The 19,419-nt window shown below is 36.4% G+C and overlaps 2 protein-coding genes and 1 long non-coding RNA gene across 7 annotated transcripts in view; 2 read left to right on the forward strand and 1 right to left on the reverse strand.

Annotated features, from left to right (window-relative positions):
* sh3yl1 (SH3 and SYLF domain containing 1) overlaps positions 1-4,087 on the forward strand; it is a 30,982-nt gene extending 26,895 nt beyond the window's left edge. The window contains exon 10 of the mRNA XM_065288339.2: positions 3,229-4,087. Within this exon, the coding sequence (XP_065144411.1) occupies positions 3,229-3,422 (194 nt within the window). The 3' untranslated portion in view covers positions 3,423-4,087. The remainder of the gene's footprint in view (positions 1-3,228) is intronic.
* Positions 4,088-6,650: 2,563 nt separating this feature from the next.
* Positions 6,651-16,524, reverse strand: LOC135777993 (solute carrier family 22 member 6-B). Its single transcript, XM_065288338.2, has 10 exons — positions 16,162-16,524; positions 15,957-16,054; positions 15,728-15,882; positions 12,804-12,972; positions 12,625-12,727; positions 12,406-12,533; positions 10,667-10,884; positions 10,202-10,310; positions 7,912-8,142; positions 6,651-7,453 (listed from the first exon to the last, which is right to left on the reverse strand). Exons 1-10 carry the CDS (start codon positions 16,384-16,386, stop codon positions 7,357-7,359), a joined length of 1,533 nt encoding a protein of 510 aa, XP_065144410.2. The 5' UTR covers positions 16,387-16,524; the 3' UTR covers positions 6,651-7,356.
* LOC135777994 (uncharacterized) overlaps positions 16,390-19,419 on the forward strand; it is a 72,845-nt gene continuing 69,815 nt past the window's right edge. For all 5 annotated transcript variants that reach the window (XR_010544389.2, XR_010544386.2, XR_012335299.1 and 2 more), the window contains exon 1: positions 16,390-16,525. This is a non-coding gene — a long non-coding RNA (uncharacterized lncRNA). The remainder of the gene's footprint in view (positions 16,526-19,419) is intronic.

Raw genomic sequence — 19,419 nt, forward strand, 5'->3', positions numbered from 1 at the left:
CTTGGTTGCTGAAAATATTGCAAACTTGAGAATAGCGGTTTTTGGATATGTGTCATGTTCCCTTTTTAATAGATTGCAGGTGTTTTACAAAAAAGAGGCAATAATATGTTGACTGCAGTCTTTGAGAGATGAGTCCAAAGATGCTTATCTTCTGTATCGCTACATGCTTGATAAAAATCCCTGGGTGTGTGTTTGCATTGCGTGTTATTTTAGCCACAGACTCCTTTGTGAAAAATGAGTTCTGGAAAACTCATTCTTCATTTGTTTCATTAACAATCTTATGCTGATGATCATTATTGCCGTAAATAATACAGTCACTAGATGGATCCCTGGCCTTTGGAAAAGGTGGTTAGAGAGCCACCCCCATTTCCAAAAGCAGTTTCGTCTATAAAGGAGAAAGCCGCTCTGAGATTTTGATTTGTTGAGCGTAATGTCTTTACCGCACACATCGTGTCTGTTTTTTAGACACATACCATACAGGTTTCTCCCAACATTCCTGTTTTTCCTTTTTTCAAATTGCCTTTTGCTTACATTTATGCAATTTTCAGTTGCATTCAAGGTAAACATTAATCGTAATTTAATCTTAATATACTTTACAAAACTTAAACGTTAATACTTTAATCAGAGATGTGTAGTGATGCCATCTTCCTGTCATGAGCTGTCACTTTCTTTAGATATTGCGTGTACAAGTAGAAAACCGCACAACTCAAATGTCACCCCGTTGCCAAAATACACAGTCCTCACAGCCCTGAAGAAACCCTCTGGATTGTATTGCTGTCTAACAGCCGGCTTGTCATGTCTTGCAACGTGGTAGCGGGAATGAACGTTATGTCGAATGGATCCAGTTATTTTGGGATACAAGTCAAAAGCATTTAGTGTGCAAAACGGCTCGACTGGAGCTTTTGGCAACGCCCGAGGTTTTTTGGGAGTAAGAAGATATCCGAGCAGGTGCCAACAGTGTGGAACCACATTCCACCGCTGTCTGATTCTGATCGCACATCTCTTTATTCGTCACCTGACTTACACAATCTGAAACTGGGCTCACTCCAGTTTATATCCTTCTGTGGTGGTCAGTGTAAACACTGGTTTATTGGTGATGTCCACTTACATTTGAGAACTCCAATGCAAAAGCCACTATAAACGACAACTCCATCAAAAAAGAGATAATGATATTAACCGAATGCTTTTGGCACGTTGTATACGTTCATCAAATACTTTCACTTCAAATCCGCTTAATCCCGGCCTCAGGTCATTCAAAATTTTGGCATGTATAAAAGCATTTTTATCACTCTCTTAATGAATTCTGCCAACAAGAAAAAAAAGGCCAGACGCACTTAGAGGGATTTGCATCTGAGCTCTGAATTTACAGTAAACCCGTACAGTAAACCACTCTACATGTACTGTAATAACCAAGCATCACTCAGCATGAAATACGTGTACTGCACATACTTGCATTGCTTTCCTGAAGAGTGTTGTTTTAAAGGAAAACGTCACCATTTTTCAATATTTTATTATGTTCTTACCTCAACTTAGACAAATTAATACATCTCTATCTTTTTTCAATGCGTGCACTTAATCTTTGTACAGCGCGTCGTGAATGTGTTAGCATTTAGCCTAGCCCCATTCATTCCTTAGGATCCAAACAGGGATTAATTTAGAAGCCACCAAACACTTCCATGTTTTTCCTATTTAAAGACTCTTACATGAGTAGTTACACAAGTTAGTATGGTGGCACAAAATAAAATGTGGCGATTTTTTTTAAGCGAAAACGCCAAGGTCAAAGTGCTGCAAACTAAGTGCTCTTCCACATATAATATAGTTCTCATTTTTATTCACTCAAAAAATTTATGAATTTTATTTTGTGCCACCATACTTACTCGTGTAACTACTCATGTAAGAGTCTTTAAATAGGAAAAACATGGAAGTGTTTGGTGGCTTCTAAATTCATCCCTGTTTGGATCCTAAGGAATGAATGGGGCTAGGCTAAATGCTTACACATTCACAACGCGCTGTACAAAGATTAAGTGCACGATTGAAAAAAGATAGAGATGTATTAATTTGTCTAAGTTGAGGTAAGAACATAATAAAATACTGAAAAACTGTGGTGTTTTCCTTTAAACCTGTACAATTTTCTTTTGCAAAGGAAAAGGTTTCTGTTTTTGTCCATACAATGACAGTCAAGAGGTTTGAACATTTTAAAAATAACATTGGACTCAATAAACATTCATTGTAGGGTCAAGAAAAAAAGAGTTAAAAAACATTTTTGCAGATGTGAGTCAGGAGCTTGTGCAGTTGTTTATTTCTTTTTGATAGACGGATACAAAAAGGGGGTTTGCCCCTGGCTGACAGATAATATCTGCAAATGTTAAGAGGGTGCACAAACAGCTAAAGAGTAAGAGAGTGCTGAAAAGTTTGTGATATGGAGAGAGAGAGAGATAGAGAGAGACAGGCAAAATATTTTTAGGAGAACACATGGCGCCCTCTAGTGTTATAAATTTGGTAATAACATTTTTTGGTATTGCTGTTGTGTGCAGTACATGAGTAAATTAACAAAATAAGTTAATCAATTTCAACACAGTTGAAGTTATATTATATTTAAAAATGTTAAGGGATTTTACTGTCTTAAAGGTTCACCAAAAATGAAATTCTGTCATCATTTACTCACCCTTAAGTTTATACAAACCTGTATAAATTTCTTTGTTTGTTGACACAAATAAACACACAACACTTGATTTTTTTAATCAAGCAAAAAGCAGGAGCACCATTGACTTCCATAGTAAGCAAGAAAAATACTATGGAAGTCAATGGTGCTCACAAACGGCTCGGTTACAAACGTTGCTCAAAATACTTATGGGTGAGAAAATGATGACAGAATTTTGATTTTTGGGTGCACCTTTAAGACAGTAAAAAAATACAGTGCAGATGCTTCCTTTCCAAGCCAACTTAGAGAGTTAGAGATGAAGATGCCATAATAGAAGTAAAAACATTACTTGTTTTTAAAGGTTTTCCGTGATGTTGTACTTTCTATATTACAATGTTTGTGCAAGCTATGCTGCAATACTAAAATCTCTCAAATCTTTTTAGCAATTCTTTACATTGCCTTTTGGATATTGTGCAGTAAAATACTTGCATGGATACACTGACTATTGCAATTAGATTTGATCAACATGCTCAAATAACAAATGGTCCTTTATCAAGTAAGTGTCCTCTTTGCTCTGTTTCTTTCAGGTCAGGCATCCGGTGGCGCTCTAATGGCAACAGCCGTGCACCCGTTTACAGGTCAGCAGCCCGGAGACCTAAGCTTTGCTGTAGGCGATCGCATCACTGTTATTACCCAAACTGACTCTCAGTATGACTGGTGGGAGGGTGAACTGAGAGGAAAGGTGGGGATCTTTCCAGCCAATTTTGTGTCTTTAAGCTGAGAGTGCTTAAAATGGCAGGTGAATGTCAGGTTTTGAAGGCTCATTTTGTTCTTCACATCGTGAAATGAAGTATTGAATGAAGATGTATATTTATAGAAACACTGAAATGTGTTTCTAAGAATATAAATATAAACTCAAAATGTGGTTTTTAACTTGTTCATGTTGGCAGTTACTGGTTAATGGGTTCACCTTTCTTAAACTTGACTTGGAGCGTATGTTACCCACTAGTTAATTTATTTCTTTGTCTATAAAGAGTATATTTTTTGTTTTGCTATAGGTGGGAATCATATTATAACACAGTTGTAGTTTCATTTTATCCAGACATAGTAATTATGATTGAAACACATTGAAATGAGAGGTATGGTATTTGAAGTGTAAGTCCACAATGTATTACTATTGGTGAATGCAGGAACGGGCACAAAACTGCTTTACTGCCTGTGCTGTTTTTTGTGTAATGCACTTTTTTTGTACAAAAGAAGCAGTTTTATAGGTGCATCCATTTTGTTGTAAATGTTCTATCCTCTTAAATAATGAAATTTTTTAAGGTTATTTACTGATATTTGCACAGATGTTAATCAAGCAGTTGATTGTATTTTGTACTGTTTTAGTAAGTGTCTAATTTACGTAAAACTGTTCTAATAAAGAAAATCTTTGGTTTTTTGTAATGTTGGAGTCCTGATTTGTTTAAACATTGTATGAAAGGTTTGATGTAACCTGTCATACACTGTCAGAATATAGTGGTTAAATAGTTTTGCTTCAGCTATCACTAAGGCAGTACCCTTTAAAAATGTCCTATTATGAACCATTTAGTTACAGACATATACATTTGGAACCAATATGTACTTTTGATGTACTAATATGCACCCTTTGGTACGGATATGCACCTCTGAGGTACTAATATGCACTCTTTGGTACCGATATGCACCTTCAAGGTACTAATATGCACCCTTTGGTATGGATATGCACCTTTCGGGTTACTAATAGGACCTTTTTTATACCGATATGTGCACCTCCCGAGGTACTAATATGCACTCTTTGGTACCGATATGTGCACCTCCTGATGTACTAATATGCTCTCTTTGGTACCGATATGTGCACCACAAGAGGTACTAATATGCACCCTTTGTTAGCGATATGCACCTCCCGGGGTACTAAATGACCTCTTTGGTACCGATATGTGCACCTCCCGTGGTACTAAAATGCACTCTTTGGCACCGATATGTGCATCTCCCGAGGTACTTATATGCACTCTTTGGTAGGGATATGTGCACCTCCCGAGGTACTAATATGCACTCTTTGGCACCGATATGTGCACCTCCTGAGGTACTAATATGCACTCTTTGGCACTGATATATGCACCTAAAAGGTACTAATATGCACCCTTTGGCACCGATATGTGCACCTATGCACTCTTTGATACTGATATGTGCACCTCCAGAGGTACTAATACGCACTCTTTGGTACCGATATGTGCACCACAAGAGGTACTAATATGCACCCTTTGGTGGCGATATGCACCTCCCGGGGTACTAAATGACCTCTTTTGGTACCGATATGTGCACCTTCCGAGGTACTAATATGCACTCTTGGCGTACTAATATGCACTCTTTGGCACCGATATATGCACCTCCAAGGTACTAATATGCACCCTTTGGTAGCGATATGCACCTCCCGGGGTACTAATATGACCTCTTTGGTACCGATATGTGCACCTCCCATGGTATTAAAATGCACTCTTTGGCACCGATATGTGCATCTCCCGAGGTACTTATATGCACTCTTTGGCACCGATATGTGTACCTCCAGAGGTACTAATATCCACCCTTTGGTAGGGATATGTGAACCTCCCGAGGTACTAATATGCACTCTTTTGCACCGATATGTGCACCTCCTGAGGTATTAATATGCACTCTTTGGTACCGATATGTGCACCTCCCGAGATACTAATATGCACTCTTTGGTACTGATATGTGCACCTCCAGAGGTACTAATATGCACCCTTTGGCACCGATATGTGCACCTCCCGAGATACTAATATGCACTCTTTGGTACTGATATGTGCACCTCCAGAGGTACTAATATGCACTCTTTGGCACCAATATATGCACCTCCAAGGAACTAATATGCACTGTTTGGCACCGATATATGCACCTCCAAGGTACTAATATGCACCCTTTGGTAGCGATATGCACCTCACGGGGTACTAATAGCACCTCTTTGGTACCGATATGTGCACCTCCCGAGGTACTAATATGCACTCTTTGGTACGGATATGTGCACCTCCCGAGGTAGTTATATGCACTCTTTGGCACCGATATGTGCACCACAAGAGCTACTTATTTGCACCCTTTGGTACCGATATGCACCTCCCGGGGTACTATGACCTCTTTGGTACCGATATGTGCACTTCCCGTGGTACTAATATGCTCTCTTTGGCAGCGATATGTGCACCTCCAGAGGTACTAGTATGCACTCTTTGGTACCTATATGTGCACCTCCCGAGGTACTAATATGCACTGTTTGGCACCGATATATGCACCTCCAAGGTACTAATATGCACCCTTTGGTAGCGATATGCACCTCACAGGGTACTAATAGCACCTCTTTGGTACCGATATGTGCACCTCCCGAGGTACTAATATGCACTCTTTGGTACGGATATGTGCACCTCCCAAGGTACTAATATGCACTGTTTGGCACCGATATATGCACCTCCAAGGTACTAATATGCATTGAATAGTGGTATACTTGTTGAAAGGGTACCGCCCCAGTAATATCTAGAGACCATTCTGTGACCTAAACGAAAGTGTCTATAATTCATTCTAAGCAGGCATTCACGTTAAAAATTGCTTGTCACAGAAGATCCATATCTCTCTTTATAAGGTTAATATCTCTTCCTAAGCAATCAAAGAGAATAGCTGACATTCCTGAAAGTTATTTTTAAATCCAGGACACTTCAATTCTGTAATTAAATTCTGTTAGAATATCAGGATTTACATTGTCAATTATCAATTAACTTTTATCTGCTTTTTATATAAAATGATTTATATATAAAAAACACATCTGTCTGACTGCTTGCCCAGAAATTTAATTGTTACTTCATTCAGCTGTTTATTTTTAAAGGGAAAGTTAATCGTTGACCGTCAACATATTTTCTTAACATACTGTAAATATGTGATGTATTTGAGAGATAGAGAGAACACAACAGAATAGAAAACAATAATAATATAATATAAAAACTGGAACATAGCAACCATACCAGTTTAATTTCTGATATATTTAAGGCGTGACAACAGTTCATTAACTTTGCCCTACATTGCACTTCTGTGTAAACAATCTGCTGTACAATTGGCTGTGTCTTCTAAAAATTTAAACATGTTATTACAATAAAGCATTACAGATAAGTGAATGTCTCCCACACATGACGTGACAATCGAGACACATACACATAAATTTTGGATGAGATCCATTAAAGCAGATCAAAACAAAACTGATTGAACCTGCATGTTGTACGTTTCATTGTAAGACTTGTGTAAAGAATTACACAAGACTTTGCCCCAAGTGTTTTTGTGAAGGTAAAATATAACTAAGAAATCTGAGCTTAGCAAAACTAGAAAATCGATACTACAGTATGCATTTGTCAAATAAAAACTTCACAAAATAAATTACATCTTAAAGGAAAACCCCATATAAAAATTTTCAAGACATTTTTTACATTTACCAACAGCAACATTACATGGCTCCAGTAAAACATGACATTTTGACAAAAGCTGAATATCATCCACACAGTTGATATAGTTCAAATTTTCTATACAGTAACACTACTGTATTGTAATGTCCTTTAATATTGTTTAAAAGCTGATATACCCAGCTTAGACCTTAACTTTTATTATAAAAATATAAAACTGAAAAGTTAATATCCTGGGAACAAATGTTAGCAGTTTGCTAACTGTGCTGAGAGAGGACAACTTTCTAGCTTGCAATTCATGTCCTTCAAGTCTTCTGGTTCTTGTGTCGACTTTAACGGCCATCTGACATCAAAACAAAATCATTAAATTGATTTGATCCACAAGTACATCTTAACATGCAAAACTAAATCAATACATGCAGGAATCAAAGGTTACAGATGTTAATAAATGTTTCACGTGTCACATGACATAAAGTGCTTGAAAGAAGCACATTTTAAAGACATCAAGTCAATAGACCTCCAATAACATGCGAAACACTCTCTTTAATAATAAAGGTGTTTCATGATGCCATAGAAGAACCACTTTTGGCTAAATGGTTCCCTAACACAAAACATACAACACATTCTTTGGCATCCACAGTACTGTATGTGGGCTTGTCTGAACAGCATCTATCCATTAAACTGTAACTTTTAAGGTTAAACCTACAAAAACCTGAAGCCCTCCAGAACGATATCGTCTACTGTATCAGTGCATTTTATTTGGTTTTCCACACAGCTTGTTTAGTAATGTATTGGTCTCACCGTCCACAGCATGAGAGCTTCAATCTGGGCTGTTTCTCACAGTCCTCTACTGTGTCAGGTAAAGGGATGCCGCTGGTCTCGGGAAGAAGCAGACAGAGGACTGCGCCGATGATTGGTCCACTGCTATAACAGATCATAGCTGGCAAAGGGACTCCACCTTCAGGGGGCACCACTGCATTTATAATACAAGCCACTCGGTAACAAAGGCTAACCAGGCCAATGCACTTTTGCCTGTATAGGGGACAATGGTTTTCGAAGGTGAGAAACAACAATGTACGACATGCATTTAGCAGACCTTTATGTCCAAAACAACTTAAAGTGCATACAAACTATGAGCGACCAGGTTTAAGTACATACTAATTGTTTACCTTTAACTAAGTTGTTATGCAATCCAATTCACTATATTGGACTTTCATAGTGTTAGCCATAACCCCTGGTCATTCCTCTGCTTTAAGTTGTTATATATCATGTGGGGCCATATAAAATACCTTATGGTATTGACCATAACCCCTGATTATTGTCTGGGCTTTACTTAAAAAAATTACATTTGCACCATTTTAATGAAAGTTAAGACTGAATGGACCCGAAAATGTCAAATGGTGTAACCGCCAATTGTGGTAAAGAATGAGAAATATTAAATATTTTATCAGCCTTGATGGCATGTAAGCGTAATCATAAAAAATAATTTTAAAATGTCATTTTATTAGTTATTTCTAAATGTACATTTTAATGTGTTTTGTAATACTTGTCCTGACATATGCTGAAAACAGCTCTGTTTTCTAAATAATCTGTAAAAAAAAATGTATGTAAAAAATCATATTACACTAAACTAGATGATTATATTTTATTCCACATTTTTTATGAATATATATATTTTTTCATTTAAAAAAATAATTGTTACACCATTTGATACAGACCGGTTACACCACATTGACAATTTTTTTATTATCCCCCAAATATTCTTTCAAATTGAAGGGAAATTTTAGACTTGGTCCTTTAAAAGAAAAGAATGTATGCAAGTAATCCACGATTTTTTTTTACATTTTAACCCTTTAACATTTAATTGAACCATACGGACACAAAATAATCAACGTCACGTCATTGACCCTTATGCTGTCGATTTGTGATTGTGGGCCCACATACAATGAAAAAATATTATTCATTAAATTTACTCAATTTTTTTTTTAAGGTTAGCCATTTTTTTTTACATTTTCAAACAATTTTTTACACTGAAAAAATTATTCATTCAGCTTCCTCAATTTTTTAAGGTAAGTGATTTCAATCAATTTATTTAAGCTACATGTAAACAAAAAAATTAGAAAAACAAAACAAAACAAAAAACTTTTGTTTAAATGTAGCTTAAATAAATTGATTGAAATCACTTACCTTAAAAAATTGAGGAAGCTGAATGAATAATTTTTTCAGTGTAAAAAATTGTTTGAAAATGTAAAAAAAAAAATGGCTGGCTGGACTCTGCCATTGGGCCAACAGGTGGTACCTTACAATCAACAAGAAAGACTTCAATGCACGGTCCATGCAGAACAGACTTTGATTCCATGCACTTGATTATCCAACCTGATCTCATGGGAATTTGTACGGATTTTCATACAAAAACATACATTTATTAGATAAAAACAATAATGATACCCCACCCCATACCCAACTTGAAGGGGCGAAAGCAAATTGTACAAATGTACAAAGTTGATCACTCAAATGTATAAAATACGCAAAAATTGCCATGAGATTGTGTCAGATTATAACTTCCTAAGGACACCATGGTCACATTTAAATCTAGCAGGATTTGTACATTATGTAGCTCAGATCTGTTATCATCCCTAACTAATTGTTTATTAATTAAACCTCCTTCAATTCAATGTTACATAAACCCAATCAATCATTGACATAGCAGAGCTCTACATGCTGTTAATCCTTTCGTAATATGCTGTAGCAGAAGTGAGAAATGTGCTTACACTATCTTGTTTTTATCGCACAGTAGGCCTAACTCACAGCGTTGTTCGATTACACGTGCACTACTGACACCAAATCAAGTATTATGTAACTGTGGGAAAACTAGTTTTATAGCCTGTCGTGATTCAGCATGTTTAGTACTCTGAGGATGCAGGAATGATCACATACTGTGCGGGTATGTGCCAATATCTGTACATTTGATAATAGATCAGCACGTACATCAATATTTTGTTTTTAAGCAAGGCCAGCCAAACATACACTTATAATACAATACACAATAATATGCAAAGTATGTCATACGTCTTGGATATAATCGGTGTACCTAATGACAGTTGGGAATAGCTCAATTCCATAAAGCATGGAGACACAGGTGGTAGACTGCATACAAAGCTTTCCCATTAAAGCCAGCGTCATAACAAGACCCGGCATGTCTGATCAAAGAGAGAGAAAGAGGTAAAGTTTGATATTTGTAAAGGGTTTTTACACTGTCCCTAGCTGCCACTTGGGCGGTAGCCTTTCAAAAAGTACACCTTTTAGTTCATATTAGTCCTTAAAAGGTACATAGCAGTACCAAATGTACACATATCTGTACCTCAATGGTACATGTTAGGCCCTTTTCAAAGGGTACAGTCCCACTGACAGCTTGGGACCATTTTTTTTTTACAATTTTTCCTGTGTAAAAGTATCTACTACACAAACCAAGCACTAACTATTAATACCAAATCATGACGTTATACACTTCATTATCATCCAGACTGTTCTTAGTATTAAATGTTAAGTTCCTCACCACAGAAATTGGAGACGAGGAGGGAGAGCATACAGGAAATGCCACTGAGGAAAAGAGAGGCCATGCTGAAGGGTCTACGGCCACATCGCTTCAACAAAAATGGAAGAAGTAAGGAAGGAGACTCCGAAAGTCCGGAGAAAAACTGTGCCAAATAGATATTTACTCCGAAACTTCCAATGCTGAAGCATATTCCATAGTAGGTAAGAGCAGAAACAAAACTGAGGAGAATAACAGTGATTTTTAGGTAGGTAGGTAGGTTTACACAACAACTAATAATTGTTAGGAATAAAGACATTACGTATTTATGACTCAAGTACTACAACACTTCCATGAACTAAGATTAAAGGATTAGTCCATTTTCTTTAAAAAAAATCCAGATAATTTACTCACCACCGTGTCATCCAAACTGTTGATGTCTTTCTTTGTTCAGTCGAGAAGAAATTATGTTTTTTGAAGAAAACATTCCAGGATTTTTCTCATTTTAATGGACTTTAATGGACCCCAACACTTAACAGATTACATGCAGTTAAAAATCGCAGTTTCAACGGACTCTAAATGATCCCAAACTAGGCATAAGGGTCTTATCTAGGGAAACGATTGTCATTTTTGGTAAGAAAAATAAAAATATGCACTTTTAAACCACATATTTTCCAACGCGACCTCATGTAATTACGTAATGACGTCGAAAGGTCACGTGTTACATATATGAAACGCACATTTGCGGACCATTTTAAACAATAAACGGACACAAAGACGTTAATTATTATCATTCGACATACGTCAAAACGGTCCTCTTTCTCCACACTTGTAAACACTTGGGTGTAGTTTCGCATACATCATCCGTGACCTCTTGACATGACGACATATAGACCTTTCTCACAGTAACCGGAAATACGTAATCGTCGTGTAAGCGGAGTTCCTGTCAAGCGTCAACACACTAGAAAAACATAAACCCGGGCAAGTTTAAAATGGATCAAAGAGTCTACACAACTTCGTTAACCGATTTGCCAAATATTACATTTGCTGATGTGACACGACTAATGGAGGAAAACTTTTTCCATGAAGAATTTGTCCATAAATTTCTAGGTAAGTAGAGATCGAGTCTAACTGTTACTGAACTGTTAACTAAAACGACACATTATAAGTCTCGCCGGATAGCCTGAATCCACTTCTGTCTAACTTCACCATCAACAGGGAATTGATGGAACAGATACGGCTTTTTACATTGCCTTGACTGCGGAGGAAGTAAATTTCCGCGACGATTGCGTATTTCCGGTCATAAATACGGAAGTTGTGAGAAAGGTCTATTACGTGAGGTCGCGCTGGCACATCACACAAATGGAGGAAGATGAGAAGTTGTGGTTTAAAAGTGCATATTTTTATTTTTATTGCCAAAAATGACAATCGTTTCGCTAGATAAGACCCTTATGCCTCGTGTGGGATCGTCCTTTGAAACTGCAATTTTAAACTGCATTAAAGTCCATTAAAATGAGAAAAATCCTAGAATGTTTTCCTCAAAAAACACAATTTCTTCTCGACTGACAAAATAAAACATCAACATTTTGGATGACATGGTGGTGAGTAAATTATCTGGATTTTTTTTTTTAAATGGACTAATCCTTTAATAAATGTTATCTAATGCATTAACTAATGTTAACTAATGAAAGCGTTACCAATTCATATAATGAAAATAGCATGGAAGAAAGAATAATCACACAAACTTAAACAAACATACCTACCCAATGTAACTCATGATAAACAGGCGCAGCAGTATAGGTGATGTAAAGTTGGTCAAATTCGTCTCTGTTCTAGTGTAGGTCTTCTGTGGGTGGGATTTTTGATCCTCACTGTCCATTGAGTTCAAAAGCTGTCAATGAAATTTATGTTAGCACATGCTGGAATGGTATGGCCATGTCCCTATGCTTTCCTTAATTTAGCAGTATTACTTTGTGTCTTACCAGACCCAGGTAGTGTTTGTCCTCAGGACTTTTATTTCGATAGTCCTCCAGTGTTTCCAGTCTCTTATTGAGTAGCAGCCATCGAGGAGATTCTGGAAGAAAGCTGATAATTGCAACAAAGTCAGTGTTTAATTAACACATTTTATGATGTATTCAAGATGTGTCTTAGTTCTACTAACAAATAAAGAGGTAGAAAGACAATCTGAGGAATGCCCAGAGCCAGATGAAACTGCATCCAGCCACTGATCAAAAAAGCAATGCCAGCCATTCCCATCATTCCCAGACTGAAGATGAAAGAAAACAGGGTAGGTGGCCATATACGATACTTCGGCAGGCTCCATTCGACCCCTGAGAAACCAGATAGCCACCTGTATCAGGTCTCATACATGAATATCATAGCCAGAAGTACCTACAGTTGGCTGGTGGTGTTACTTTTACCTCCTGGTTAAGCAAAACTTTTCAGGAAAGGCCAGCTGCTTGAATAAACTATCCCCCAGTTTCACAGAAAAGTCCGACAACACATGTTTGAGCCGTCTCATCTGAAAATAACCTGCACTGACAGATATAAAAATAAATTTACCTCAGGCCTAGTCCTGACTTTAGCTAAGTTTTGTCTGTGAAACCAGGTCTGTAAGGCGCTTTGGATAAATGCACCTGCTAAATCTAATTGCATAAATGCAGGGGCGCCGTTAGGGGGGGTGCAGAGTATGCAAGGCATATGGGCCCATGAGTACGCTAGGGGGCCCCACCGTCATCACTTTTCCGTTTTTTTTGTTGTACACGTTTAATTATTAACACTATAGTAAAATGTAAAGTAAATGAATATAAAACTACTGTAAATGACTTTGTGATAAGTAAAATAAAGACACTTTTTAAAACAGCGTGCAACCATGACCTAGTAGATGCAATTACATATTTGGCGGTTCTGGTGGTTTTTAATTTGATTGTGCTGGTATGGATATGGGTGGGTAGGTAACATTTTGGTTTGGGATCAGTTTGGTGGGTTTGCTATGCAATCTTTTTAAGTTACCACAAACAGTCGACGGCCCTGTTTGGCATTTCAAGGTAAGATCTCACATGCAACTAAAAACGCTCATGCTGATCCATAAACTGTATGTTTCATTATTAATTAAAAATATTTGTGTTAAAACAAAAGGACAGCAATGGCTTTATTTAAGGAAATATTAGGATAGCGACTGCTGACAACTAGGCTATTGCATTTCTAAGACGGACAATTACTTAATAGGCGGAGTTAAAAATATTATTTTCTGCAATTGTGGACTCTTTAATAAATAAACATGAAATAGGAAAATTGTCTAAGCCATTGTAATTGAGTTAAATTTTAAATGACTAAGAGATGGTTTTAATGTGACAACGCATCATTTTCAAAGTGAAAGTGATTCATTTTTATTTAGGTTTGCAACGGAGGTTTAGCCCTTAGTGCAGCTATTATAAACGCTATATCAGATTGTTTTTAACATGTATCCAAATAGAGAATGTCTGTTCTATATTTATGTTTAAGTATTGTTGTGTTTAAATGTTGTTGTAATGTTGTTTCTGTTTTGTTTCAATTTAATTCGATTATTTAGACTGTAATTTTAAACGCTATATTGGGCGTTGTAATGGATTGAAGGCTAATATGACGGTACAAATGGAGTGAATCATGAGACATAATTTTTGAGTTTAATTTAAGTTTTGTTTGCTTCAAATGTTTGCTTAAAATAAATTTCGTTTAATATAATTAGTCTCTTAATTTTAATCAATGTTTTGTTGATAAGTGTTGTGAATATTAAAGAAAAAGAACATTAAAAAGAACACCGTGCATCATTACGTAACAAATATACTGCAATATGCTATCAAATGCCAAAACATGCAGTATTATTTTTGTAATGATATAGTTGTTGTTGGATGTGTAACATCATATTATGGAGTACATCACTTTTATCGCTTTTCATAAAACCTTCAGTGGATAGAAATTAAATGTGCATTCCCATCAGCAGCACATTTGATTGCGGCATGCTTTTGACTGAAAATCAACGTCATATTTAAATTGTGCTTTTTGCAATTTCTGTGTCACTGCAAGGGCATGGGTGGGCGAGGCACATACTTTAAAAAAAATCAACGTCATATTAATTTTTAAAACTTTTGCCGGCCATGCTTTTTGTCATGAGCGGAGGACGCGTGTGGGGGTTGCGGAGAACAACGACATAAAGAGAATATAAGTTAATTGGTGTTTTCTGATAAATAAAATCAGTTTGTAAGAATATTTTTAAATGGACTAAATGGACTATAAGATCATCAATATGAATTGAATTGAACTCTGAAAAATGAACTATTATAGGCTAAACATAAATGTACACATTTCGCTTCTAAAACCACACACAAAACTCGACTGCCGCGACTTTCAAAGCGCCTTCCATAGATTTCCATACATTCAGAAATGCATCTCCATGCATCATTCTTCTTTTAGTGATCTCTTTAAAATCAGTTACGTGAATGTTTTCTGCCATTCCAGATTAAAATGGTATTCGTTTTTCGAATAGCCTAAATCTTTTTTTTTTTTTGCTTCATGCATTTATTTTTAGGTGCAAATGCGACTTATAAAATTTAATAAACGCACTCAGCTGAGTAATTTTCTATAGCTACACATTATGGTATGAAAATCAAACAATCATCTAAAGAAAGGGGCCCAAAATTCTGTCTCGCATACCCCCCTTGAAACACTTCATTGCGCCCCTGCATAAATGTGCCTTGTTTGATGTGTTCAAGTAGGAAATTTGGGTGGGACCCCCTTTTTAAATAGCCAATAGTGTTCTGTTAAACTCACAGCCTGGAATCTGATGAGAAATTGAAGTACATAAAAGTCATTAATCCATACTGGCAGAATTAAGAGACTGTACACTAGTTTAGAAATATCCTTAATGTTAACATATTCATACTTTACGATCCCACTTCAAATCTGATTTCATGGGGACTTTTAACTGACACGTTTAATATTAATATTGTAAAAGTGATCAATTATGGAAAGAAAATAACTTTGGTTATAGTTTTGGACTGTTAATACAAAATGATAATGACATAAAAAATGTAAGTTTAACTTTACCTAAACTGTAGGTGCAAATGTAAATGACACTACTGGCTGCTCCACTGACACAGCGCGCGGTCAGGTACACGCGTGCATACGGCAGAAATGCGACGATGACGGTAGCAGCCGCGTGGACAGCTGAGCAGCATATGAGGAGACATTTCTTTCCATATCTAAGTGACAATACACACATTAAAACACTTAATGTTTAGTTAATTTCACAAATGATAATGCGGAAAATACCCACTTGTCAGATAAAGCGCCACCGAATAACGATCCGATAAGCAATCCTGTCATGTATGTTGCCTGTCCATGTGGAAAGTAATAATTGTGACACGAGGGACCCTGTCGCAAAACAGAAACCGAACAATGTAACCGATATAATAATCTAAATATGCTTTAAATATGTAGCCTAATACAGACGCAATCACGTGCACGCATATAATACTCACACTCGCGAGGTAGTTGAGATTGTCCGTCCGGTTTATGATAGTGGAAATATTACTGTCCTCCTCTGTATGATTTAAATTGCTCTCCTCGTCGCAAAACTTCACGTGTAACGTAAACACGTCGACGAAAAATGTAAAGGCTATGAAGAAAATCTGCAAACCAAGAATTAAATAAACGTGGATTTGTAGCGGACCGGTAAACAAACAAGAAGCGCCGCGCGCCTTCATTTCGCCAGCTGGTAAAACTCTTCACTCCGTGGAGAGGAATTATATCCCTGAATAAGGATCTTAGATTTAGCATCTGCAGCGTGGAAATGTCCCTGCCAGCAGGCACGAGACGTCTGAAGATGTTTTCTGTGCAGTCTCGGTAAGTTATTATGATTACGTTATAACATTGTTATGGGTTTGTACTTTCCCTTTGGTTAGAAGAAGTCGCCACCAATGGGGCGACGCAGTCTGTACAGTAGCAATAGCTAAGGTTGCACTTGAGCCTAGTTACAATCTCTGAAAAATATAATATAATATTTCATTTAAATATAAATATTGCACTGCAGTATAACACAAAAATGTCTACATATGTACAATCCCAAAACCTAAGCATCATAATTTTAATTTAAAAAAAATTAAAATGTTTATTCACATATTAGTTATGTTTAAATAGCATTTGTTCCTGTTGGTTGCACCACACAATGTACATTGCCAGTTTTTGTATGGGAGTCTGTATATTTAAATTTTTGCAATGTCATTTTTCTGTTTTACTCATTTTGAATATGATTTACTTTGACAGTTACCATGTACTGCATCCAATAACATATTATTACTATTACCGCTTAAGTAAAGCATTTCACTGTTGCCATAAGTAGCTTTTTGTGTCACGTATTTCTGTCAATGGAAACTTTAAGCTTAACCTACTTGTTTTAATGCTCAGATTGTGACCCTTTTCTTTAACCAATGGCAAGTATATGCTTTATTTAAATGTCATTTGTGAAAATGTAATTTGATCAAATATAAATATAGTAACAGGACATCCAGTAATAAAATGGAGCTTGTTGCTGCTGCAGTGCTGCTCAGTGACAAAAGTGCTTAAACAACACTAAAAGCATTTTTAAAGTTTGTAATATATAATATTTACTGGGTAGAATATTTTCTACATGGTCAGATAAAGATACAAAATCTGTCAATGGGATGCCATTTAAAATGGTTCTATGTACCATTTATGTACAAATATAGCCTACTTTTGAGGCACCAACTGAGGTTACTACCCTTTAGCCAGGAAAGGTGTATACTTTTTGAAAAGAATACTGCCCCAGTGACAGCTTTTATACCTTTTTTTTTTTTGACAGTGTACTTCCATGTACATGTAGGTTGACCTTACTTGTACACTTCTTATAATGTTTAATCATTAAGCATTCAAAGAAATGTTCTTTCACTATAGTGGTATTATATAAAGGAAGAATAGGCCATTGTTAGTGTTTAATGCCATATACTGCAAGTCAGGACGTCATTCACTGATCCAGCAAGTTTCCTAACAAGAAAACAAGTACATGTAACCATGTAAACTGTTTAAAGAGGACATTTCACAAGACTTTTTTTAGAAGTCAAATAAATATTTGGTGTCCCCAGAGACATAACGTTACCTGTCAACATTTGGATTACAAATTCTGGGAGATTTTCGGGGGGTTGGGGGATCTCCCGGAATGGGTTGCAAAGAGTGACAGTGACTGCATTCGTTTTTATAGCACTTAAATCATATTGTGTAAACATTTGTAAACTCTTATCAACATTCACAGTGTTGAGGTAACGCATTACAAGTAATGTGCATTACGCAATAATATTACTTTTCTATAGTAAAAGTAAAGTGACGCATTACTTTATAAATGTACACATTCATATTAAGTTACTTTTTTTAAAAAGACAAGACAAGTTACTTTTCAGTTTAATTAATTTGATTTAAAAAATAACGTACTGAATTAAACTAAAAGTAGTTATGTAGAATTAAGCACTCTATGCACACACGTCCGATCGGGAACAGTTTGAGTCAAAAACGGAAATGGCTGGCCATCTTTGCAGGCCAAATGGCAACTTGACATTTTTGCAATTGAAATATACAATTTATTGAATGGAAAACTTCTCAGTCATAAAAACACCTGCCTAAAAGAAATAGCCATAGCCAAATAAGAAAAAGTAACACAAATGTAACTTTAAAATAACGTAAGCATTACTTTCCATGAAGAGTAACTAAGTAACGCAATTAGTTACTTTTTTGGGAGTAACTTAATATGGTTATGCATTACTTTAAAACAGTGGTTTTCAAACTGGGGGCCGGGGCCCCAAGGGGGGCCGCGAGATGGTGCCAGGGGGGCCCCAGTTTTATTACATTTTATAAAATACATTAATTTATCATGAATTCTGTGTAATTAAACCTAAAAAATAATAAGCCAACTAACCAACAGCACTACTAGCTATAATTTTATATGTTTTGTTTAATTAAAATATTACATTTTAAAACTGTTTTTGTCATACATTTTCTTTCGGGGGGCCACGAAAAAAATGCACTGTACACAAGGGGGGCCGCACGCTGAAAAAGTTTGGGAACCACTGCTTTAAAAAGTAACTTTCCCCAACACTGAACATTCATAGCGATATTGATTGATAGCTATTAATAGTCTCCATAGCCAACTTTCTTTTAAAATAATGTTACAATGATCTAACACAACCAGAAACAACCGGTTAGTCTTACTTGTGAAAGGTAATTCCCCGAGACTCATTTTGAGGTGTGTGAAGGTTTGTACACCTCCAAACTGCACACGACGGAGCCACTGAGGCTGCATTTACCTCCAGTTGCTATGAGATTAGGTGCAAGGTTAGGTTGTAGGTTGCCAGGTTGCATCAAAAATGGGTTCAACATTGTATGATATGTCTTTTGTGTGAGTAGAATGCATTGTATACAAGATCTGGCAACTAACCTTGGAATAATATGTTAATGTGATTATTAATATAACGAAAAAGGGCCATTAAATTACGGGAGAAATAACAAAACGGAAGGGGGTGGGATCTAGGTGTAAAATATGGAAGACTCCCAAGAAAAACTTAAGTGTTTACATGTACATTTTCTAGGTTGATAAAAGCACTGGAGAACCAATTATAGCACTTAAACATGAAAAAAGTCAGATTTTCATGATATGTCCCCTTTAAGAACAACAGAAAACTTTTTGCAGGTCGGTCAAACAACGCAAGAAACATGAAATGCTACAAACATTT

This window comes from Paramisgurnus dabryanus, chromosome 17 (assembly GCF_030506205.2).
Source record: "Paramisgurnus dabryanus chromosome 17, PD_genome_1.1, whole genome shotgun sequence".
NCBI classification, from domain to species: domain Eukaryota; kingdom Metazoa; phylum Chordata; class Actinopteri; order Cypriniformes; family Cobitidae; genus Paramisgurnus; species Paramisgurnus dabryanus.